Source organism: Planococcus citri, chromosome 1 (assembly GCF_950023065.1).
Source record: "Planococcus citri chromosome 1, ihPlaCitr1.1, whole genome shotgun sequence".
NCBI lineage: Eukaryota > Metazoa > Arthropoda > Insecta > Hemiptera > Pseudococcidae > Planococcus > Planococcus citri.
In genome coordinates, this window is record NC_088677.1 from 1,377,963 (window position 1) to 1,402,368 (window position 24,406).

Genomic DNA, 24,406 nt, shown 5'->3' on the forward strand with positions numbered 1-24,406 from the left:
TGTCGCTAACAGACGACGATGACGTAGATCAGTTAAAAACTGAACAAGAAAAAATATACGACGCATCGTCAGACAGTAGCTCTGAATCAGACTCAAAAGACAAGACCAAAAAACACAGCAAAAATGCAGAGCTGAAGAAAATTTCAATCCTACAACGTCCTTCACAACAGGAAATAGAAAACATGATCACAAGAGATCTCGACTTTGAACCCACAGAGGTCTACGATAAAGCTAATAAAGCTGAAAAACACAAAATCAAACAAAAATTCATTGAAAATTACTCAAACTTATCAAAAAAGATGAGACCAAAATTAAACATATGCGTAAGCAAGATCGTAGGTGACGCTTCAATAAAAAAATACCTAAGAGATCAAACACAACTTGAAAAACTAAAGAAAAAAGAAAATCACGAAAAATTACGCCAAGACATGGCGGAAAGACGAGAAAAACGAATTACATTGGAAAAAGCTAAGAAAAAGCTTAATGACCTACGAAAAAATGACGCTACGTAAAAAGTTTCGGAAAAATCGCGAAATTTCGACTAAATAGGTAACATACCTACCTAACAAAAATATGCATAAAAAATTTTCTAGACAATTTTCATTTACTCCTGAATATAGCACACATCCAACACCGTTGGAATTTTTCAAATCGGATGAAAATTCGCGAAGTTAATTTTTCCCTCAAAATAAGGTAAATTCCCTTCGAGGGAAAAAGGGAAAAATAACTTCAAGAGAAATTTAGACAAACGGAAAGCATTTCGATTTTGACTGGTGTTTTTGCGAAATATCGAAGAAGTAAAATTTCGAATAGACATAGTGAAGTTATTTCCAACGACGTGCGTGCATATACGTAATAAGGAGTGATAAAAGACAAACCGATCGCAGATAATCGATTTTCGAGGCAGTATCACGTTCAATTTTGCATCTAAGCAAAATCACTAAGTGTATTTTCGTGATAAAGTCGAAACCGATTACCTATAGACGCGAGTGCTAAACGTAACGTATTTTAGATACGAATCGAACTAATTTTGAAACAATGGCGATCCACAGCTTTATCCTCGAAGTTCGTCAAAGACGTCAAGAAGCGACCATCAGTATTGATTTCATGAGCGACATCGGAGACGCCTATAGACAAATCCGAATTTCGACCTTCTTGAATTGGATGCGCAGCCTCCTGATCTTCGACGAGCCAGAAATCTCAAGCAGCGATGGGTACGTAATTACGGTAACTCGAATTGCCCGAAGAGGAGACGAAATTCGCACGACGGTGAAAATCAATGGACAAATTCGTACACGACCCAACATCCCGGTATCCACATTTCGTGAAATTTTCCGCTCGTTTGGAATTCGACGGCCTTAAATAAAATTTAAATTTACCTACGAAGAAAAAATCTTCAATATCGAGTCGAAGACTTAACATAATGCGACACAGTCGCTACGTTCGAAGATCTTCAGCCAAAAGGCTTAATTCAATTAAGATTGACTAGAATAATAAGACTAGAATTAAGATGGTAAAATATTTGAATAAAAATTCTCCACGACGTTAAAATGACTAGACTTTTATTTAGGTAAAACTTAAAAATAATTAACAAGCTAAAAACAGGTAAATAAATTTATTTCAACAAGAAGAAAACCGAATTTGAGAAATTCGCATCAAGACTACAAGTTCGATACGTAAGTATTAGGTACAAAATAGGTAAGTAATACCTACGTAACTGAATAATTAAATTCAAATACTCAAAACTATTTTCGCGTAGCGAAGACCTAAAACAATGACTTTTCCAAAATTTTGAACCACATTTCGAACCAAAATTGAATTTTTAATATTGCGACAGGCATCACTTTTGATTCGAAGTCAAAATTTTTCCAAAACCAACGAATAAACAGAAGTAGACGAGTTTACTTTGGAAAATTCATCGAACACGATGAAAGCGACATTTGGCAACATAGCCAACACAAACCGATTCGATCGAGCTGATTGTATCAGCCGATTACATGACTAGATTTTTTCACATAAAACAACAAGTTTTTATTAAAATTACATAACAAAGGAAAAATATTCTTATACTAAAAGATGCACAGATTTATTAGGAACATTTCTATCGAAACAGAATTTTGAAATATTAATTAGCAACTGAAATATGACGTAAAATTAATCGAAATCGAGCATAGCTCGACACGTTTGCAATTGGACAGCAGAAATTCCTAGAACTTATCGTAGTAACCACTACAAACACATCACTTACACGATCGGTTCGCAACCAGCCGCCCGACCGGCGCCGTTTTCGCCAACCGAACGCTACGAACGTAGAAGAAGTAGGTAGGTGGGGGACTCAGATAAGCCGATACAACCGGCTGCATCGAGCGACACGCCGTACTTTACGAACATTATTGTTCTGTTCTCCGTTCGGGTATGTGCTTGCTCGTGTACTTTTGCTAATTTCTGCTCTTTTAAGTTGAAAGTTTTTATAAAACGTGTATCTTTTGACGTGTAACTGTGCGAATTACTTCGCGAACTGCTTTTTACGTGATTTATTGAAAAATCCAAACATTTTTCGCGACTTTGTGCGAAAGGATTTCGGAATCCAAAGTGCGCTCGGTAGTGAGACGTGCGATTCAAGTCACGATCATACTTTTGTGTAAAGTGCGATTTATTTTATACCCTTAAGCTCGAAAGCTTAATTTCTAATCGCGAGTGCGAATGTCGGAAGGTGAGAAAGTATACGAATTTCCACCGATCGAAAAACGGCTCGCGGACATAGACCCACAGTGGAGAGTGTCGACGAATCCGAACGTTGACGAATCCGAAGTGCTAGCGACGCAAAATCGCGACTTTTGTGCATATCACACACAACGATTCGGGCTTGCCACCAAACCTGGTGATTGGATCAGAGTAGCGAGAAAAATCGTGAAAGAGGCTAAACCTGGAACAGACGAACCAACTTCAAGTACGAAAAGTACTAATAACGACAAAGACGGTGAGTGTAAATAATAACACATATTTATTTTGCTTTTTAATGCATGACTTTATTTACGTAAAATCGAAACATCCGTGAACAAGTGCCGAATTTATCGCGTATTTTTTCGTTTCATTTTGCTTCACAGATGTCGGCGCTTCCAGCATTAACGTGCGAAAAATGCCACCTCGTAATCTTCAAACCGGCGATCACGGCAGACCTAAAGGAAGCCGCCACCGTACTCGCAACAAGTGATTGCAAACACGTATTCCACGCAGCATGCGTAAGAGACATGTGTACCGAGGCAAGCGCCAACGGACAACAAATGGTCATCTGCCCTCGTGATCAGTGTAACATGACACTTTACGCCTCACAATTTCACCTAATGCAGACTACGCTGCAAGCGCTAGATTTACGTGCGCTGGCAAACTCGACAGTGGAAATTGAAGCTCAATTCTGGCAGGATAGCCACGCCACTAGTGAGCAACAAATCGCGCAAACCCAAGCTTTAGTAGCGAAGCTACAGGCAGAACTTACGAGTACGAAAACTCAACTTGCCAAGACTAAAAGTCTTTACCAATTAGCGTTATCTAAAGCTAATGAGAGGCGATCACGATCAAGATCGACTACACCAGCGAGAAACGCTGACGACGCATCCGTTATTCTCAGCACAGCTGCGAACGTATTATCAGTTCAATCTGACAACACAAACCAACCTGGTACATCAACATCGTCACCAGCGTCCTACGCAGCTGCAGCCGCAATCCAACCGGACTTCGAAAATATTCAACGTCCGATACATGAATACAGACCACCGCTAAAAAGTATACAAGGTCAAAAATTGCCAACAGGCAATATTCAGAAGAGTTTTGCTCCGAACCCAATGATAAGAGGCCGAGCTCCGACTCCAAATTACAATCCACAACAACAGATGTTACAACATCAAATGCCGCCGCCACGGCTACCAAGAGGAATATCCCCCGGCAACATTCGAATGTCGAAAGCAAACCAACAACGTGCCGCAGCAGCACAGCAGCAAATGGCACCAAATGCCAACGTAAATCTGGCAGCAGCCAGACCTGACCAGGTACCTCCTCACGTTTCGGTGATGGACCAGGTACCACAATACGACGATCAAGGCAAATTGATACCACCTGCGCTACACGTGCCTACAACTGAGAAACGTAGCATTTACCGCACACAACAGACAAAAAGTCGAAGCAAATTAGAACGTGAACGTAAAGGACCTTTCGCACAGACAAAACGAGAACACGATCGATTTTTTCGACGATATGCGATAAAAGCAACGACGTTATATCCATTCTTTCCACTACAATTTTACCCGTGTCGATACACACTCCTCGCGACGTTCCACAACCAAGCCGCGAACGGCGTATACACTGCAGTTGCAGCTCAAGACGTCCTAATGATGGGAGATGGATATATTTGGGGAATGATCCAATATATGCTTCGACTGCGACAAAATATGCTACAAGCATTACACCCAGGACTCTACCGACGTGATTTGAGCATTGTCGACCTGATCGACTGCCTAACTAAGTTAAAAAACTTACCACCTCGAGTCATGTACTCAATTGGAAACTGGGACATGTTCAATGGCATGTCACCGACGACTTTCCGCGAACATTATGCGGAACTATTAAGACTAATGCGAAAGTATAAGGTTAGAGAAATCTACCTTATGCCACTAATGTATTTTCCCGACCAGAATGAACAGCTGGTAGCAGCTTATACGAAAGTTTTCACGGATTCATGGTCGAGAACCTACAACGGTATCGTAGAGATAATGGGACCTGAAAACTTTTTTGGCAACATGCGACCGAACATGGACGACTTCGGACCGTGGTTTGAACCAGAGGTCTATCACGATTACGTATTCGCAATCCGCGACGACCTCATCATGCCGCCAAAAGATCCGAAAGAGCGGGAACGTGAAGAGAACGAAGGAGAAGAAGACGCCTTCCAATATTACGACGATGATACTTCTTCGGAATACTCGCAATCATCTCAACATTTCGTTCAACAGGACGATGAATTTCCGGAAAAACAAGCCGAACTGCAATTCGAAAGTCCAGGAACGGATTACATACCGATTGGTCAGCAACAAACTGGAGCTAACGACAATACACTCGTAAACGCTGGACTTAGTCAAGCCAACTTGGAGCAATTCAACGCTCAACACGCGCAACAAGCGCAACAACATGTTGCAATGGAAGGTATTGAAACCACACCGGATACGGTACAAAAAATGGTTGATATACCTGGAGGACAACAAATGATGAACATTTCGACTACCAGATTCAATCAAGCCTGCGACGAATTGAATCAAACTATTCAGCAACATGCTCCTGAAACAAAACAAATGCAACCATTTGGAAACAATCAAGTTGCAAAACACCAAGGGCTACCCCCAACGATCGATAAACCAGCTTTCACCATTGTAAGAGATGGAAAAACTGAGTACACTGGACACAGTCCAAAAACACCTGAGAAAATGGAGGAAGGAGTGGAAACGACTGTTCAACCAGGAACGGTTCCATTTTCCGAATACCCTTCAACATCAAACCCTGGTACGCCACAGGCGCCGATAAACACGACGCAAGGATCCACAGGACCATCGCCGAATAAGTCGCAAAATGCAGCAAACTTCCTTACTAGCACGCCGAAACCTCAACGCCAACAAGGCGAAGCGAATAGCAACAAAGATACCGCAAACGCTACAATCAACCACGAAGATGCTGACATGCCAGAGAGCTAATACGATACAATCGTAAACACGACTTAGACACAGTCTAATACATAAAATCTGGTGAAAAATAACAACTACGTACGACTCAGAAAAGATAGAAATTTTGGCCATTTTTGAAATAATAATTTCAACTTCAACATTGTAGGTACCTATCCGAATAAAAGTAGGTACTGATAAATTCAAAAAAGGTTTGAACCTAGGGACCAATTTCACCAGAATTTTCATTAAAAAATCTTCCACTCGAAGTCTCACTTATTTTTCGTAGTTTTGAACTTTGTTTAATTTTTCAAAATCGAGTGGACTAACGTAAAATTGCAAAAAATGAGTCGAAATTACCTTTTTAACATAATCACGCAGCGATATCAAATTGACATTTTGTAAAAATTACCCACAGGGTACCTTATTAATCAACTTTCTCAACAGCTATCGTCGAAATATCATCGTAGTCGCCACTGACTTGGCATCATCGCAACCAAGGCGAGGTAACATTCCGCCAACGTTTCAACGTCATTATCTGTATTCAAAGAAGTCAACTTTAACATCCGACGATAATCATCTGTATTTCGGTTCGATAATTCGATTATTAATCCGCTACGTTGCATTTTTCGATTGATATATTTGTGCTGATTGTAATAATTTGATTACATGTAATTTTATTCGGTCACAGACTGATTAATTTTTGTTTATCTATAATTTTGTTTTCGAAAGAACTGATTAGATTTAGTTTTATTTTGTAAGATTTGACAAATTTGTTTTTACGATGCGTATTTTTGGACAGTTGTTTTATTTTTAAGATTTGTATTCTTGACGCATCGATACAGCCCTATTTCTATGTATTTTGTAAAGTGTTTTATTTTTAGAAGTTCTAAGTTTTTTGTAATTTTTTTTCATACTCGACGTACGACACGACTCACTACCACAGGTAGACAACAAGTACCTTCAACTTTGATGCACAGCATCCAACTTTCGGTTCGCTTGGTCGATTCTTGTCTCGTCTATCCTTTTCGATTCGGGAGTTTGAAAAAATTATTAGTTTAGGGAAAACGTCTTTATTTTGGAATTCTGTCGCGAGATAGTACATACTTACCCGATGTTTTCAACTTCGCGTATTCTGTCCTTATTCGCTGCTCGTATCTTCGGATGCGACAGCGGGTGGTGCAGGGTCGCGAAGGGGAGCTTTGGGGGTATTGCTACGCGAACAGTGGGCTAAATTTGGATTTACTCTGCCTCGAATTTCCCGCAGTGGAACACCACGAGGGGCAGAGACTGCTCCCACAGGGACCAGCCTTACAGCTTCGACATATCTTTCTCTCTCTAGTCCGTGCTTTCCACGACTGGTTATACTCATTGAGTAAAGCCACGAAGGGGCATATGATAGAGGGGAGATATGCCGGACCTGTAAGGGTTATATAGGATTAAGTATATGTGTTGGTAACACTGATCACGCGTCGCGACACAGGGCTACAAGCCCACGGAGCGGCGCTGCGGCCGATTGTTATATTGTTGAGGTACGTAGTGATCGGACGTGTCGACGCGATATAATCTCGGTGGTGTATTATAGCCATAATTGGCAAGAAAGCGTATGATATTAGTTTTAATTGTGTTTAATTATAAGTAATTAGTGTTAAGTGTAAAGTATCGTGTTGATACATATAAACCTTCTTAAAAGGTATTTAATTGTGTTTATTCTTTTACGTTTAATACAAAGTGTCTTACACGTGACTACATTTGACTTATTGTGTGATATAATTGGTATAGCCTTTGGCCGGGGTAAGTAATATTCTCAGAGTATTCAGCTTATGCAAGTATCACCAAGTGGTACTTAATATCATTATATTTACAAAACCGAAATTTTGACAGTGTTGGCGTCCCGTAACAGTAACTGTAACGAAAAACGAAAATAACGAAATTTTTTTCGTTACAGGTAACGGAACTGTAACGAAAACGTTATTTTGATCATGTGATGTTGTGTAACTGAAACGTAAAGTAACGATATTTTTCTTGATGTAACGTAACGAAAAACGAAAAAATTCTGTTACCTTTTTTGTTATTTTTTTAGTTACAATATTTTCAAGTTGAGTCAAAAAATGAGATTTTTTACCTTCCAAGCTTGACTTTTTCAAAAATTCCCTTTTTAATAAACGTAATTGTATCATGATTATATCTGTAACGAAAAAATGTAACGGTATTTTTTTCGTGACACTGGTATTTAAACCTTTTGGTTCCGTTATTTTAGCCATTTCTGTTACAATTTTTCGTTACAAATGCATTTTTCTTTGAAAATATCATCAATTCTACGTTGAAAAAACGTTTCTGTAACGAAAAAATTGTAACGGAAATAACGAAAATAACGTAACGAAAAAGTTCAAGTACCGGTGTAACGAAAAATACCGTTACAGCATTTTTTTCGTTACAAGTACTGTAACGAAAAAACGTAACGAAAAAAATGCTAATTTTGTAACGTAACGAAATAACGGAACGAAAAAAAATATCGTTACGCACAACACTGATTTCAAAACCGAAACCGAAATCAAAACCGAAAAATGTCAACAAAAAAATTGGAGTGAAACCGTAACCTTAATTAAAATAATTAAGGTTAGCACCCCTGGTTCTGTACTCTGATGGACGGGATCGGGTGGCGGGACATTAGACATTCCAAGTAACAGTTCAGCCTAAAAAATATAGAGGGTGTGTGTGGGTGTTGGACGTTATGAAGAAGGGTAGTATCGTTCTTCACAGATTTTGCGTATTTAAACCAGTTTAACAGTTTACTTCTTCCGACTTCTTTTGAGGTTACTGGTACTGGGTGTCGATTTAGTTTTCTTATTCAATAGGCAAGGCAAGGCGGCCGCCTAGAGTGGTAAATTTTATGAAGGGAGGGAGGGGGATAAAATTTGAAGAAATTACAAAACTAACAAATTATGGAAAATTTTCTTTTTCAAAAATAAAAAATAGAAAAAAAACGTTCCTTAATATCAACTCAATAGTCAACGTCGAGAAAAGTTGGAGTTTTTTTCCTATTGTCAAAATTTTGTTTTACCTACTTCTGGAAGTATGAAATTTCAGAAGCTTGTTTTTGTTCAATTTTTTAAAAATAAGTATCAAATTTTGAAAAATGGACTTTTCCGATCGTCAAAAATGATGTTTTTACTTCTTGAATTATCAATTTTTGAAAGCTTAAGCTCCCAGTTCACGTAAGTATATAGGCCTGTTTGGTTTTCTTTTCAATAATACTCGAGTTTCACCCAGGAAATTTTTTTGATACGTTTGTCATGTATGTACCTAGTGTACTACCTACTTAGTAAAATTTCGTTTTTTTCATCAATAAATTGAAATTATTTGAGTACCTACTTACTAGTTTTCTAATATTTAGTATTTTACGAGTAGTTTAATGACAAATTGGTTAAAAATACAAATTTTTCGAGTTTATGAAATTGGCAATAATGATCGAAAAATTGACACAACTGAATTCCAAAGTATTCCCCCAGTTTCAGAAATTATATCTTTCGATGTTTTGCCTTAATGCAAAATATTTAGGAAGAAACAATTTTTAAAATACTAATTTACCCAAAACTAAGCAATTTTAGAATAAATTTTTAACCACTCAGTAGAACTCTAAAAGAGGTCTTGGATTTTGAGGATAATGAAGACCTTGATCATTGATCGACGCCACGCAGAATCTCAAGTATACTATCTTTTAGAACTGAGGCAGTTCTTTTTGAAAAGAGGTGGAGGTAGTAGTAGAAGTAAAAAATCACAATGCATATTTTGAAAAATTTCCTCTCTTTGAGGAAAATTGGCACGTCTGAAAAGAACATTCAATTGCAATAAAAGACGAAGCTGGTCGTATAAAAAGTACTTACTTATATTAGTTGGGGGACCCGCATAAGGATCAATTGCAGCCCGCAGCCTATCCTCCGGGACAACTTTTTTTAAAGGGGAGTCCTAAGGAACTGACAAAATTTCAAGTGCTTAAATGCCTTTTTCGATTCTTGGTGAATTTTTGAAAATCAAAAGACCAAAAATGAGGAGAAAAATTAAAATCTCGCCAAATTGACCTAGAAAGTTGACATTTGGAATGTACCCTATTTTTGACCTGCCAAATCGATTGGAAACTGTTTCAGACCGTTTAGAGTAGTTCTGGAGCCTCCAGAAGATTTTTAAAACTGAAATTCCCACAAAATTTCATGAAATGGTGTTGGAAAAACAAAATTCATTCTGCAAACTAAGTTTACAGGTGCCATTGAAAATCACCAAAACTGTCAAAACTGTGCAGTCTTCTGAAAACATTTCGAGAAAAACTTTATATTAAAAAATGGGGGAAAAAATTAAAATCTTACCAAATAGACCTAGAAAGCTGACATTTGGAATATACCCTATTTTTGACCCGCCAAATCGATTGGAAACTGTTTCAGGCCGTTTAGAGTAGTTCTGGACCCTCCAGAAGATTTTTGAAATGAAATTCCCACAAAATTTCATGAAATGGAGTTGGAAAGACGGAATTCATTCTGCAAACTGAATTCAATACGCTACGAAGTTGACTGCAGGTGGATTTCAAGTCATTTTAGAGTCTCCAGCGACTTTTTGAAAGTTACTGAAGCTTTCAGTAGATTTCTGAAACTTTAAATTTTGTATTTTCACAAAATTTCATTAAATGGAGATGAAAAGCGGAAATTTACTCTGCACTCTAATTTTAGCACTCTCCGAAGACGACTTCAGGTGGGTTCAAGTCATTTTGAAACCTCTCCTGCGCCTTTTTGGAATTCAATTTTTTTTAAAATACCTCAAAATCTGTCCGAATTAGCTCTAGCTTGTACTGTGCATAATAAATTTCGGTTTTCCAACTCCATTTGATGAAATTTTATTGAAATTTCAAGTTTCAAAAATCTGCTGGAGACTCTAGGAATAGTTTTCAAAAAGTCTCAGGAGGCTCCAAATGACTTGAACCCACCTGAAGTCGTCTTCGAAGAGTGCTAAAATTAGATTGGAGAGTAAATTTCCGCTTTTCATCTCTATTTGATGAATTTTTGTGAAAATTTCAATACTGGAGGCTCCAGTAACTTTCAAAAAGTCGCTGGAGACTCTAAAATGACTTGAAATCCACCTGCAGTCGACTTCGTAGCGTATTGAATTTAGTTTGCAGAATGAATTCCGTCTTTCCAACTCCATTTCATGAAATTTTGTGGGAATTTCATTTCAAAAATCTTCTGGAGGGTCCAGAACTACTCTAAACGGCCTGAAACAGTTTCCAATTCGATTTGGCGGGTCAAAAATAGGGTATATTCCAAATGTCAGCTTTCTAGGTCTATTTGGTAAGATTTTAATTTTTTCCCCCATTTTTTAATATAAAGTTTTTCTCAAAATGTTTTCAGAGGACTGCACAGTTTTGACAGTTTTGGTGATTTTCAATGGCACCTGTAACCTGTTGGTTTGAGCTATTTTGGTTTAGCACACTTCCATCAAAAAAGCGACATCTTAGAACACGATCACTGACAAAAAATACATTTTGATCGTGTAGCATTTTTCACCCTCAAAAACGATGAAAAATGGAAAAAAAATTTCCATCAGAAAATTGATTTTGCGGAAAATGTTTATGAAGTGGAACTTTCTTATCATTTTTCTTATTCTCGAGATGAGTGTGAAAAGTCCCATCAGAATCACCCTCAAAAATTCCATATTTCGCATGAGTATGTCCTCTCTTCTTAGTTCTTTTACTTGTAAGAGGGTAAAGTGACTTTATGCCTACTGGTTGGTAGGTAGTGTTGTTTCCTAGAAATATCCCTAAGAGTATTTCTAATAAATACTCTACGGAATATAAGTATAGGTATTTATTTTTGAAAAAATGTGCAGTATTTTTTTAAATTTCAAGAAATTTAATTGTCTCAAAATGGTTCATTCGCAGGTTTGTTATTGTTACACCTGTTGAAAAAATGATACCAAGTCGTGTATATACGCGTATTTTGAAAATTTCATTCAAAATTTTTTTTTAAAAACCAAGAAAAACATATTTTATTATTTTAAATGTCATAATATAGTGGTGTTTGTTTACTGTTTACAAGCATTTCCTTATTATGAATGAAAATGCTGAACTTTGGTGAGTGTTTTGATGAAAATTTATAAATTTCATAAATTTCCATGAAAATGGAAATTTAAAAATTTGAAAGTTTCCGGAAAATTTCCAGAAAAATTTCAAGAAAGTTTCCGTTGAAAGTTTCCTCTCATCTCTAGTTCGAAGAGACACAGTGATGGAAAACTGAAACTGAAACTAAAACTGAAACTGGTTAAAAACTTGAACTGAAATGGAGAAACTGAAACTAAAACTGAAACTAGAACTGAAATGAGAAAAACTTAAACTGAAAACTGAAAACTTGAACTGAAAAAAATAAAACTAAAACTAAAAGTCTAAAAACTGAAAACTTGAACTGAAAAAATGAAACTGAAACTAAAAACTAAAAACTTGAACTGAAATGTAAAAGTTTTGCCATTCACTGAATTTTGTCGACAAAATCATCAATCTATTCTCAAAATTCTTATTTTTTTTCAAAAATTTTTGCACTCGCTTCGCTCGGGCCAATTTGAATCTTTTCTTTCCATAAAAAAACATTGATGAAAATGAAATTTAGAAAAAGTTGAAATCAGAAAAACAGAATGGCGAATTCTCTCATTAAAATTGATATTGTTCTACTTTTTGAACTACAAAATTATCCAATCTTTTGCCCTCGCTTTGCATGGATCAATTTGTTACTCTTCTCAGAAGTCAGAGTTACAATTTCAAGAAACCTATTGAATTTGAAAAATGTTGAAATCAGAAAAACCAAAAAGAAAAACCTATTTCTTTTTTTTCTATAAAATCGATTGATGTCGTTCACTCGTTCTACTTTTTAAATCACAAATTTTCCAAAGCTGAAAACTTTTGCCCTCGCTTCGCTGGGGCCATTCAAGATGCTACTTGGGTCATTCCATGTCAACTCAACCAACGTTTTTGGGTCATGTCCTTCGATTTCGCTCAATTTTTTTTTACAATATCTACCCACCCAGTAAGTAAGAAAGCCGCAATCAGTTTGGTCCCAGCCCCCTCAGGGGGCGGATGGAGGGGCTTCTATTATTTTCAATACTTTGATCAAAACTGATTTCACAGTTCGAAAAGCATTGAATTTAGAACTTTTTAAGTATGTTGAAATTTTCAAAAGTTGAAAGTTGAACTTTCAATTTGAAAGTTCAAATTTCAAAATGGCGCTGTAAGTGGGAGCTACCATTTAAAATTTTGAAAAAATTTCCATAGATGTACATTTTGATACTTTTTCGAAATATTTAGGTTTCGAGATGGCACTCGTTGACGGAGGGGGAGCATCCCCACCCCCAATTTTGGGTGAAACGTTCGAAAGAAAATCTGGGGCATGTGATATATCGAATTGTATGTTTTCGGCGACGCTGAACACGAATATAACGTCAGATTTTTGATAGAACCCCATCCACGGCCCCCAGCACCTCCTCAAAGGGGGTGAAAGTTCAAAAATGCGTTTTGTTCGTGTGACTCGTGGAATAAACATTTTGGGGAAATTTCAAGTTTCAAAAATCTACTGGAGGCTCCAGTAATTTTCAAAAAAGTCGTTGAAGGCTCTAAAATGACTTTAAATCCACCAGAAGTCGTTTTCAGAGGGTGTTAAAATTGGAGTGTAGAATAAATGTCAGCTTTCCATCTCTATTTGATGAAATTTTGTGAAAATTTAAAGTTTCAAAAATCTGCTGGAGGCTTCAGAAATTTTCAAAAAGTCGCTGGAGGCTCCAAAACGACTTGAAATTCACCTGCAATACTTCGTAGCGTATTGAAATTAGCTTTTCGAATAAATTTTAGCTTTCCAACTCCAATGTGATGGAATTTTGTGGTAATTTCGAAATTCAAAAATCTGCTGGAGGCTCCAGAACTGCTCAAAACGGGTTGAAACCGTTTCCAATCGATTTGGCATGTCGAAAATAGAGTATATCCCAAATTTCAGCTTTCTTGGTCAATTTGGTAAAATTTTGATTTTTTCCCTCATTTTTGGCCTAAATTCGATTTTCAAAAATTCACCAAAAATCGAAAAACGCACTTTAGCACTTGGAATTTGGACAGGTGATAAATTTTTGCATGATCTTTCGATCTACCTTTGTAAAGTTTGAAAAAGTTTGTGTAAGTCCTATGTTATAACGCAATCTGCGATTTCGGCTGACCTGTCAATCAAAATGGCCGCCATTTTGTAAGTAAGGCCAACTTTTTTTTTTGGCAACTTTGCAATAAAATGTTCCTTAGGATGTCCCCTTTAAGAAAAATGTTGTCCCGGATGATCGGCGGGGGGGGGGGGGGTGCAATTACCTACTCCTATTGTCATATGCCGGACTATTGTCTTTTTTCGGCCCCCTCAGGCCCGGATTTTCTCTGCACAGCCCTGCATATTTATTCATAATTTTTGAGTTTGATATGTTTGAATTTGAAATTTAAAGTTTTTGTTGCCAAGTAGCAAATCAGATTTATGTATGAAAAAATTCATGAAAGAAAATAATTTTTTTTTTCATTTCCTTTTGAACTTTAAGAAAAATTTTGAAAACTGAAACTGAAATAGAAAACTGAAATGAAAACTTGAACTGAAAAAAGCAAAACTGAAAACTAAAACTAAAAACTTGAACTGAAAAAAGTAAAACTGAAACTTAAAACTGAAAACTTGAACTGAAAAAAATAAAACTGTAACTAAAAACTAAAAACTTGAACTGAAATGAAAAAGTTTTGCCATCACTGAAGAGACGTATAAATATATTTTATTTCAAATAAATGCGCATAATATAAATAATTATTAGGCCTGATATTATCACAGATATAAATAATAAACCAACACCACAAAATCGATTAAAAATTAATAACACTATTTTAGACACATTATCAATTTCTTCTGCAAAACGAGACCAGTTTTTCCCTTCTTACGAATTTTTTCAAGTTCTCTGAATTAAAAGTAAAGCAACTGCCGAATCAATAAGATTTAATGAATCTAAATTTTTAGTCGATTTAGGACCTAAGGTAGTGATATTTGTTTGTATGCATGCCAAGTTCTATACGTGGATTAAAACTAGTACTTTACATAAAAATTGAATCAACAATTACATGGAGTCTACAAATTACTAATTAGTCTGCCAACTATTACACATACAAAATGTTCAATGCTAAATCTGAACAGACGATAATTTTTCGAATACGAGTAATTCGCGTGCTTCCTTGGACTTTTTTTGACGATTCATCTTCTTCACCGCCGAACAAGTGACCTTATCGCAACGGTCATCCTAGAGACAAAAAAGAGTCGATGCGATCATGCAATAGAATTGAAGAGACAGGTGTTGGATTATGGCTGCCACAAATAAACCTTACTAAGCAAAATGTTATATGGATTCCACAAGCTAAGTCAACTTTTCGACACAGTTCACATTTCGGGGTCTTCACAATACAATCCAGATGATGCCTCAAGAGTCGTTTATAAGCAGCGCAGCCCTGTATAACACATGTGCCTGAAGTTACCTTGCAAGATAATCTTCGCCTTGGTAAATCGGAAGGCGAATTTACACTGTGCAAGTATGCAGGAAAGTTACTGGAATCGTATTTTGAGCACACCACAGTACAAGACCGTCAACTGACACATACCCTATAACCTTTGGACATCTTTTCTTGTACAGGAGGGGAGAGGGGGGAGTTTTAAGTGGAAAAATAGCCGATTTCGAAGATAAAAATTTTTTTATACCAATACGAAGAGGGGTGCACCCAAGGAGGTGATGGTGGGTTGTAGTATATGCTAAGACTAACCTACCGTGCAATTTTCAGAATTTTTCTATGCATAGGAGGGGAGAGGGGGGAGTTTTAAGTGGAAAAATAGCCGATTTCGAGGATAAAAATTGTTTTTGACCAAAACGAAGAGGGGTGCACCCAAGGTGGTGATGGTACGTTGTGATATACCTCGAGACGAACTTACCGTGCAATTTTCAGAATTTTTCTATGTATAGGAGGGGAGAGGGGGGAGTTTTAAGTGGACAAATAGCCGTTTTCGAGTGAAAAAATTGTTTTTGACCAATACGAAGAGGGGTGCACCCAAGGTGGTGATGGTACGTTGTAGTATATGCTAAGACTAACCGACCGTGCAATTTTCAGAATTTTTCTATGCATGGGAGGGGAGAGGGGTGCGTTTTAAGTGAAAAATTCTGAAAATTGCACGGTAAGTTCGTCTCAGGGTATATCACAATCTAGCATCGGCACCTTGGCCGCACCCCTCTTTGTATTGGTATAAAAAAAATTTTATCATCGAAATCGGCAATTTTTCCACTTAAAACTCCCCCCTCTCCCTCCTCCTATGCATAGAAAAATTCTGAAAATTGCACGGTAGGTTAGTCTTAGCATATACTACAACGTACCATCACCACCTTGGGTGCACCCCTCTTCGTATTGGTCAAAAACAATTTTTTCACTCGAAAACGGCTATTTGTCCACTTAAAACTCCCCCCTCTCCCCTCCTATACATAGAAAAATTCTGAAAATTGCACGGTAAGTTCGTCTCGAGGTATATCACAACGTACCATCACCACCTTGGGTGCACCCCTCTTCGTTTTGGTCAAAAACAATTTTTATCCTCGAAATCGGCTATTTTTCCACTTAAAACTCCCCCCTCTCCCCTCCCATGCATAAAAAAATTCTGAAAATTGCACGGTAAGTTCGTCTTAGCATATACTACAACGTACCATCACCACCTTGGGTGCACCCCTCTTCGTATTAGTATAAAAAAAATTTTATCTTCGAAATCGGCTATTTTTCCATCTAAAACTCCCCCCTCTCCCCTCCTATGCATAGAAAAATTCTGAAAATTGCACGGTAGGTTAGTCTTAGCATATACTACAACCCACCATCACCACCTTGGGTGCACCCCTCTTCTTATTGGTATAAAAAATTTTTTATCTTCGAAATCGGCTATTTTTCCACTTAAAACTCCCCCCTCTCCCCTCCTGTACAAGAAAAGATGTCCAAAGGTTATAGGGTATGTGTCAGTTGACGGTCTTGTACTGTGGTGTGCTCAAAATACGATTCCAGTAACTTTCCTGCATACTTGCACAGTGTAAATTCGCCTTCCGATTTACCAAGGCGAAGATTATCTTGCAAGGTAACTTCAGGCACATGTATAACACAGCCTTCACCTGAACACTTTATCGCATGATCAATCTCATTTAAAACATAATCTGCTTTTGATTTCAGAAGGCCCTTATCGATCCTTTTGTTCGGCTGAAAAAACATTACCAATTTACAAGGGCAATATACCTTTACTTATCTAATCTATGTGGATCTCACAGTTCTAATGCTTACATTCAATTTAAATATTATGCCGTGACGGTTAAATTCCATAGTAAGATCGTCTTATCGTTTGCAATAGTAATAATAATAATCAAATAACTGCACTTTTCGAAAGACACTTCATTTCGGTTCAATTTCAAAATTGAAATTTGAAATTAAATTTGCAATCCTTCGCCTTCCTGTTTGTTTTTTGTATAGACAGGATAGTTTTTTGTTTTATCATTCATTATCAGATTGGAGAAAAATTCACAGTTCAAATTTGCGAAGTAGGAGAAGGTAGCGCTGTGCAGTGAGTTTTCTTGATACTACGTTTTTGAGTTTAGTTTTTAACTTTTTATATTTAAAAAAAAAAAATGTTAATCTCAATGTCATTCAATCAAAAATCAAAATTTGAAAATTGGGATTGAATTTCAGAAATTTTTTTTATAAAACTTTTTTAATACGTTAAATGAGCTGTTCGAAAAAGCTCATTCCGATCCACAACCCAAAAGTATTGGAAACACAACTTATAAAACGTAATAATTATAAATTTTGTAAAATGTCAACTCTATGTCAGTGGCAGTTATCTCGCTACTTTACATATCTTCAGTACTCCATTTATATGCTTCTTCTTTGACCGCTTCTTCAGCTTTCGCTTTACCCAACCATTTCACTTCATATCCATTAGATCTATCCACTCCATCCCATTTATGGCCAGGTGGGATTTCAAAACGATTTTGAGGATAAGTTCCTTTGTATTTTGGCTTAGCACCTGATAAGGAATTTTACAGAGAAATGCATAATATGTATACATATGAAAAATATAATAGAGCTTCAACGTTATGATGAATGTAACTAACCATCAGCAGAACTATCATCGTTCAAATTTCTTCTTATTATTGCTAGTGGATCTCCATCGCGTTCTATATTTCTTAAATGTTTGTCTAAATCTTCGTCATCCGCATAACGAGCCAGAGGCTTCGACATTTCGTGCATTGAGTAAGCCAGTTTTTCGTTTTCGTCTTCGATTTGTTTTAATCTGGAAGAAGAAAAAATCATTCCAGTTATGACAGATATTTACATCTATTACTTTAATGAATGTCGCATATCCACTTACCCTTTTCCCCATTGGTAGTATTGTTCAGCAGTTGGTTTCTCTATATTTTCGACATTGGTTTTCCTATTGCGCCACTCTGATTCATTTTTGCTACTTGAAGACGAATACTTAGATTCACCTGTCTCTAATGGAGTAATTTTTTCATCTTTACTGCGCAAAGAATTAAAATCCGAGCTGTGATTTTGGAGTTTACCCGATCTTTTGTCCTTCGAATTCGATGTATCATTAATAAATCTTGAAGTTGAATGTCTTTCATACTTTTTATCGCGATCTGTTATTGATCTAGGTTCGACCGTGGGTGAATCATGTCCTGATTCAGTATCATCATGAATGTGAATTTCCTCATAGTGGTCACGTTGATTTCTTTTGTGAGATGAATTTTCGGAAATTGCTGAAAAAAAAACAATGACAACTGCAACTGTGTCGCATGTATTTCAGTTATGTAAACGTGTTATAAACACTGATTACAATTTAGATTGATTTGAAAAACCAAAAACATTTACCATCATTCACTTGTGGTACAGGAGCCCATCGATCGTTAGTTTTATATGCTTCTAAACGTTGTATTGTTTTCGGTCTATCATCAATAACTGCTGCAATAACGGGAGCATCTTCACCAGTCTCCAAATCGAAGTTTTCTTCGGTATGATGGCTGGTTAAATCGTTATCATCGATTACTTTGACATTTGCCCTGAACAAAAGTTATTAAATTTCATCAAGCATGCCGCTCAAAACTAGAGTTTTTTAAAACGAAATACATATATTACGTATAACATGTTCACTTACCACTTGATCGGTTTTTTCTTAGTTTTAGTCTTAGTGTTAGATAAATATTTCTTCAAGTATTCCTTTTGGGATATGATTTTGATTACTTTGACATCTGCCCTGAACAAAAGTTATTAAGTTAATTCAAGCATGCCGCTCAAAACTAGCGTTTTAAACGAAATATAGTACATGTTTACTTACCACTCAATCGGTTTTTCCTCAGTTTCAGTCTTAGTGCTAGATAAATATCTCTTCAAGTATTCCTTTTGGGATATGATTTTTTTCGAAGATGCTTTCTCAGAATTCATTTATACTCAAATATTAATACAAAATCGTGTTTAAAAATAATGAAAAAGGGGACAACAGAAGATTTTAGTTTGAAATTTGAATTCTCTCTCACATCTTTTATCATTTTTATCACCATTCACATCTCACAGTTCAAATTTGCGAAGAAGGAGAAGGTAGCGCTGTGCAGTGAGTTTTCTTGATACTACATTTTTTTTTTTTTTTAATGTCAATGTCATTCAATCAAAAATCAAAATTTGAAAATTGGGATTGAATTTCAGACATTTTTTTTTATAAAACTTTTTAATACGTTAAATGAGCTGTTTGAAAAAGCTCATTTCGAGCTTTTAACTCGAATACTTTTTAAAAAAAGAAGAAAATTCAACGACCAAATTTTTCTCACTTTTTACTTCCACAGCAAGTAAACAAAAACCGATCTCAATGATTCGTCTGTGACTCTGATTGTGATCGTGTGCAGTCGTGTGAATTTTCACTCAACTATGGAATTGGAAATTCGGCTCCGTATATTGAATTGATAATGCGATAATTAAAGTATAAAATAGTTAATTAAAAATGATCAGGAACGTTTCGAAGTATTTTAAGGTGCTAGCGTTACTCATAATCGTTACGATCGTGTTCTTTAGTTTTCCTAGTTTTTGTAACGCTCATAATCATCATGATCATGATCACGATCACGAACATCACCACCACGAAGAACCGCCTTCATTCAAATATTCCAAAGAAGCCAACGCCAAATCACAACAGCCCACATCCAAGAAAAAGGCAATGAGTATGTCTAGTATATGGTCGGAAGCTCTATCTTCTACCATCATTATCAGCATAGCGCCGTTTATAATATTGTATTTCATACCCCTGAATAACCGAAGGGAGCATAGTTCATTTTTAAAAATATTATTAAGTTTCGCTTCCGGAGGATTGTTAGGTGATGCATTTTTACATCTGATTCCTCACGCCCTGATGCCACATTCTCATCACGATGGTCACAGTCACAGTCACTCGCATTCGCATTCGCATTCCCACGGTGATAATAACATCGGTCTGTGGGTCTTGAGCGGTATTCTGGCGTTCTTGGTTATCGAGAAAAGTGTTCGTTTGCTGAAAGGTGAGCACTCCCATTCGCACTTTGATTCCGACGAAAGCGAAGAACATAAGGATAAAAGTGATAAAAAAAAGAAAGCTGTTAAAGAAAAGAAATCCGACGATAAAGTCGCCGACGACGACAAGGATTCAGCTTCTGAAACCGAAGGTGAGTTGAAAATCAAGTACGCTGATCGTGGTATGATTAACAATGTTTACTCAAAATTGAAATTCGGCGTTTTTTATTTTTCAGAGGAAATCAAAGTCGCCGGATATTTGAATCTAGCGGCAGATTTTACGCATAACTTTACCGATGGCTTGGCCATTGGCGCCTCTTATCTTGCCGGAAGAACTGTTGGTTGGGTTACTACAATTACAATTCTGTTTCACGAAATACCTCATGAAATTGGTGATTTTGCCATTCTAGTCCAATCAGGATGCTCGAAAAAGAAGGTATTATTTCACAATTTCGCTTAATACGCTTATCCGCGTATATCAATATTCAAATAATATTTCTCATGTGACCTTTTGACTGAACAATCGGTGTCAATTTGTATTTGAATATTTCCTCAAACTTGTCGTATTTCTTGCAGGCTATGTTTTTGCAGTTGATTACGGCTGTTGGTGCTATTACCGGTACTGTAGTATCGCTTTTATCGGGAGGAATTGGTGAGTTGGCAGTTGATAAAGCGTATGTAATGACGAAATTCTTTGCACAGGTGTATAATAATTAATGTACTGATGTTTGTTTTCATGGTTAGACGAAAGTACAACTTCTTGGGTGCTGCCATTCACAGCTGGCGGTTTTATTTATATAGCCACAGTTTCCATTATACCAGATTTATTAACTGATACGAAGTTCGTGCAATCTATCAAAGAAATTGCCGCGTTATTATTCGGAGTTCTAATGATGGTGATAGTTGCACAATTCGAGTGATACTTGTAACTTGAAAACAACGCTTTTAAAAAAATCAAATGATATGGTTAAGCGAGTGTGTTAATCGTGTATATAGAACGAGTGGTTCGTATTTTTGATGATGAATATTTATATTATTTTATATGTGATGTTTTAAGTTTATTCATTTATAAAAAATCATTTCATTTTTTTTTTTTTTTTTTGAAATTCGCATAGCATGAAACTGTTATATAGAGGGTAAGCATTTTTAAATATTATATCTTTTTGCATATTATTATGTATTTTTTTTTTTTAATTTTCTTGTTTTGATTATTTTCTAATTTATTTAATACTTTTTTTTGAATGACTTTCGACTGGATTGTAATTTTAATTTATTATCGGATTACCATTTTACTGTAATTTTCGAGCTAAATAAGTTACACGAAATTTATTATCGTATGATTGTTTTAATGGTACTTACTTTGTATTGAGTCGTATTAGAAAAATATTTCGATGATAATTACGATTACAATAATTTTTTATTATTGATGTTGCCTCGTTTACGAGTTTGTTCTATTGAAACTTTTTGTATATTGTTATTTTTTTAAATTAATAAATTAATATGAAAAACGACGTCTATAAAATGTAATTATTTCCTACCGATTGATAGAAATTTTCAGCTTTGGCTCGCGTTTCGGAAGATGCTCGGAATGAAGAGAAATGAGTAATTTGTATCAAATTTTTTACTCTAAAAATACATCGAAGTCTAAAACAAAGCTCATTTTTTTTACTTTACAAATTATTAATGGAATAGTATTTTATTAAATATGATTTTGCAAATCGTCTTCTTCCAGGGCTAATCGTTGAGTGAAATAATCTTCCATTGATCGATACATATGACTTAGAACTCCGTTCAACTCGTGTCCTTCGTTCGCGTACATCTAAGCAAATGACATAAATTTATTTCAAAAAGAGACTGATGAGCACGATGATTCAATTTCGGATAACATAAGACATAAAGACACCTACTTGATGCTGAAAAAGAACTTTGGAACGAGTTAAAGCTTTGGCTAGCATTATTCCATGTTGATAAGGTACCGATAGATCTGCCAATCCTTGAATAATGTAAAAAGAATTGCTAGCTATGAATTTCGTTTTGCTTTTTATATCTGCCTCGACGTAACCAATATTATTGCTTTCAGTTTTCAATCCCAGTATTTTCTCAGTGAATGCAGAATCTGTTGTTGGATTGCAAACGTTTCTATTCAATTCATATTTATATCTCTAAAACACATATTTCGATCACGGTTACGTACTGTAATAACTCCAGTCAGCAATTGGTGACACTGCAATTCCACATTTGAAGAGTCTGTATTGAGAACCCATTAACATTGTTGTAACATAACCACCATATCCCCAACCCCAAACACCTATTCTATTTTTATCCAAGTACTTATGATCTTGCATTAGTTTTCTGAAATTCACAATTGAAAATGAGATTATTAAAATAATATTCACGTGGTTTAAGCGTGAAATTTGAATGTAATCGCAATACAAAGTGTAATCTGTACCTACATGAGTGGATTCAAGTACCTACACATTTAGGTAAATACTACTCACTTGATAACTGTAATTTGATCTTCAACTTCAATATCGCCGAGTCGTTTGTACAAGTCTTCTGTACTCTGCCCTTTGGAGCCTCTTACATCTAATTGTATGTAAATGACACCTTTTCTACTGGACATGTATATACCCCAGTTTGGGTTCGATTTCGTAGACACCGATTGACTGTTCGGACGGCCATTTCTACAAAACATGTTGTTAACAGAGATTTACCATGAGCATCGTTTGATTAGTTCTTCGGTCGTTCTTTTTTTTTAAACTGACGAACAATTTTTTTTTACTCACACTTGTATGATGACTGGAAAAGCCGCATCTCGTAATTCCGGTCGCCAGCTTGGAGGTAAAAGAAGTTGCACTCTGGCTGTATAACCTTTTGACAATGGAACGCTTTCAAACATCGAAGTAGGTAAAGCGAATTTTTTCAATTCGCTCGCTTTTGCTTGATGGACGTCGAATAAGATTTTTCGAAGAGTGTGATTAAATGTGTAATGAATTCCTGCTGTAGGTAACGATGGACCATTGCACTCTAATACGTAATATTCGATTCCTGAAATGTAATAGTGGATTAAAAAACGCTTAGTTTACGTATTTTAGAAGGCGAATGCATAGCCTATTTATGGACAGCAACGATTAAAGGAAGATTAAGTTAGGTTGTCCCCTGAGAAGAACGGATTAAATCTGATCAGAATAGATCAGATCAAATTATTCGACATTACTCACATTTAAATTCGATTTAATCAGATCAGATTGGGAGAATCTGATTAAATTTTGATCAGATTAGTACTTTAAAAAAAAAAAAAACGCTTTTTTGCATCAGGTGCTGAATTTAAATTTAAATTTGTTAATTTGTTTTTTTAAATATTTTTTATACTTATTTTAACTGTAACAGTTTGTTCCCAAATTATAATAAATTTGTCCATTTACGTCTTTATATTGTGTTTTCATTTTTTTAGTGAAATAGTATATTACACAACGAGGGCCGAAAAAGTGATTTTTGACGAGGGTGAGGTTTGTGACCCGAACGAAGTGAGGGGAACAACTCACACGAGTTCAAAATCACTTTTTCTCCGAGTTTAGTGAAGTAATTTTTCCTGAACGAGGGTGGAAAGTACTTATTTTTACATCCGAGCGATTCTCGCGAGGTTGGAAAAGTAGTACTTTTCAGCCCTAGATAGGAAAATTAGTTTGCATGTTTCTCATTTAGTCCGGCATATGACAATAGGAGTAATTGCACCCCCCCCCCCCCCCCGCCGATCCTCCGGGACAACTTTTTTTTTAAAGGGGACATCCTAAGGAACATTTTGAAGCAAACTTGCCCAAAAAAAAGTTGGCCTTACAAAATGGCGGTCATTTTGATTGACAGGTCAGCCGAAATCGCAGATTTTGCGTTTTAACATAGGACTTGCACGAAATTTTTCTAACTTTACAAAGGTAGATCGAAAGATTTTGCAAAAATTTATCACCTGTCAAAATTTCAAGTGCTAAAGTGCGTTTTTCGATTTTTGGTGAATTTTTGAAAATCCAATTTAGGTCAAAAATGAGGGAAAAATCAAAATTTTACC

The 24,406-nt window shown here is 36.1% G+C and overlaps 3 protein-coding genes across 10 annotated transcripts in view; 1 reads left to right on the forward strand and 2 right to left on the reverse strand.

Moving 5' to 3' along the window:
• Positions 1–14,500: 14,500 nt before the first annotated feature.
• On the reverse strand, positions 14,501–19,368 carry LOC135844121 (BUD13 homolog). 7 transcript variants are annotated; one of them, XR_010558458.1, is made up of 8 exons: positions 19,145–19,368; positions 18,965–19,063; positions 18,682–18,869; positions 18,179–18,596; positions 17,922–18,100; positions 16,872–17,833; positions 15,124–15,243; positions 14,501–15,038 (listed from the first exon to the last, which is right to left on the reverse strand). XR_010558458.1 is itself a non-coding variant. In XM_065362270.1 (7 exons), the coding sequence occupies exons 1-7, from the start codon at positions 19,249–19,251 to the stop codon at positions 17,658–17,660; spliced, it is 1,098 nt and encodes a 365-aa protein (XP_065218342.1). In that variant the 5' UTR covers positions 19,252–19,367; the 3' UTR covers positions 14,501–17,657. The 7 variants fall into 7 exon arrangements, 3 of the variants coding, with proteins under 3 accessions (XP_065218342.1, XP_065218313.1, XP_065218334.1); XR_010558454.1 differs by having other exon boundaries at positions 14,501–17,013; positions 17,095–17,833; XR_010558455.1 differs by having other exon boundaries at positions 14,501–15,243.
• A 328-nt stretch (positions 19,369–19,696) lies between these two features.
• On the forward strand, positions 19,697–21,854 carry LOC135844154 (zinc transporter Slc39a7-like). The gene is made up of 4 exons (XM_065362282.1): positions 19,697–20,495; positions 20,580–20,779; positions 20,920–20,995; positions 21,088–21,854. Exons 1-4 carry the CDS (start codon positions 19,802–19,804, stop codon positions 21,261–21,263), a joined length of 1,146 nt encoding a protein of 381 aa, XP_065218354.1. The 5' UTR covers positions 19,697–19,801; the 3' UTR covers positions 21,264–21,854.
• Positions 21,855–21,946: 92 nt separating this feature from the next.
• LOC135844106 (inactive dipeptidyl peptidase 10) overlaps positions 21,947–24,406 on the reverse strand; it is a 28,642-nt gene continuing 26,182 nt past the window's right edge. For both annotated transcript variants that reach the window (XM_065362221.1, XM_065362230.1), the window contains 5 exons: positions 23,130–23,391; positions 22,842–23,027; positions 22,538–22,695; positions 22,251–22,459; positions 21,947–22,162 (listed from right to left, as the gene is read on the reverse strand). In XM_065362221.1, coding sequence (XP_065218293.1) covers positions 22,043–22,162; positions 22,251–22,459; positions 22,538–22,695; positions 22,842–23,027; positions 23,130–23,391 — 935 coding nt within the window. In that variant the 3' untranslated portion in view covers positions 21,947–22,042. The remainder of the gene's footprint in view (positions 22,163–22,250; positions 22,460–22,537; positions 22,696–22,841; positions 23,028–23,129; positions 23,392–24,406) is intronic.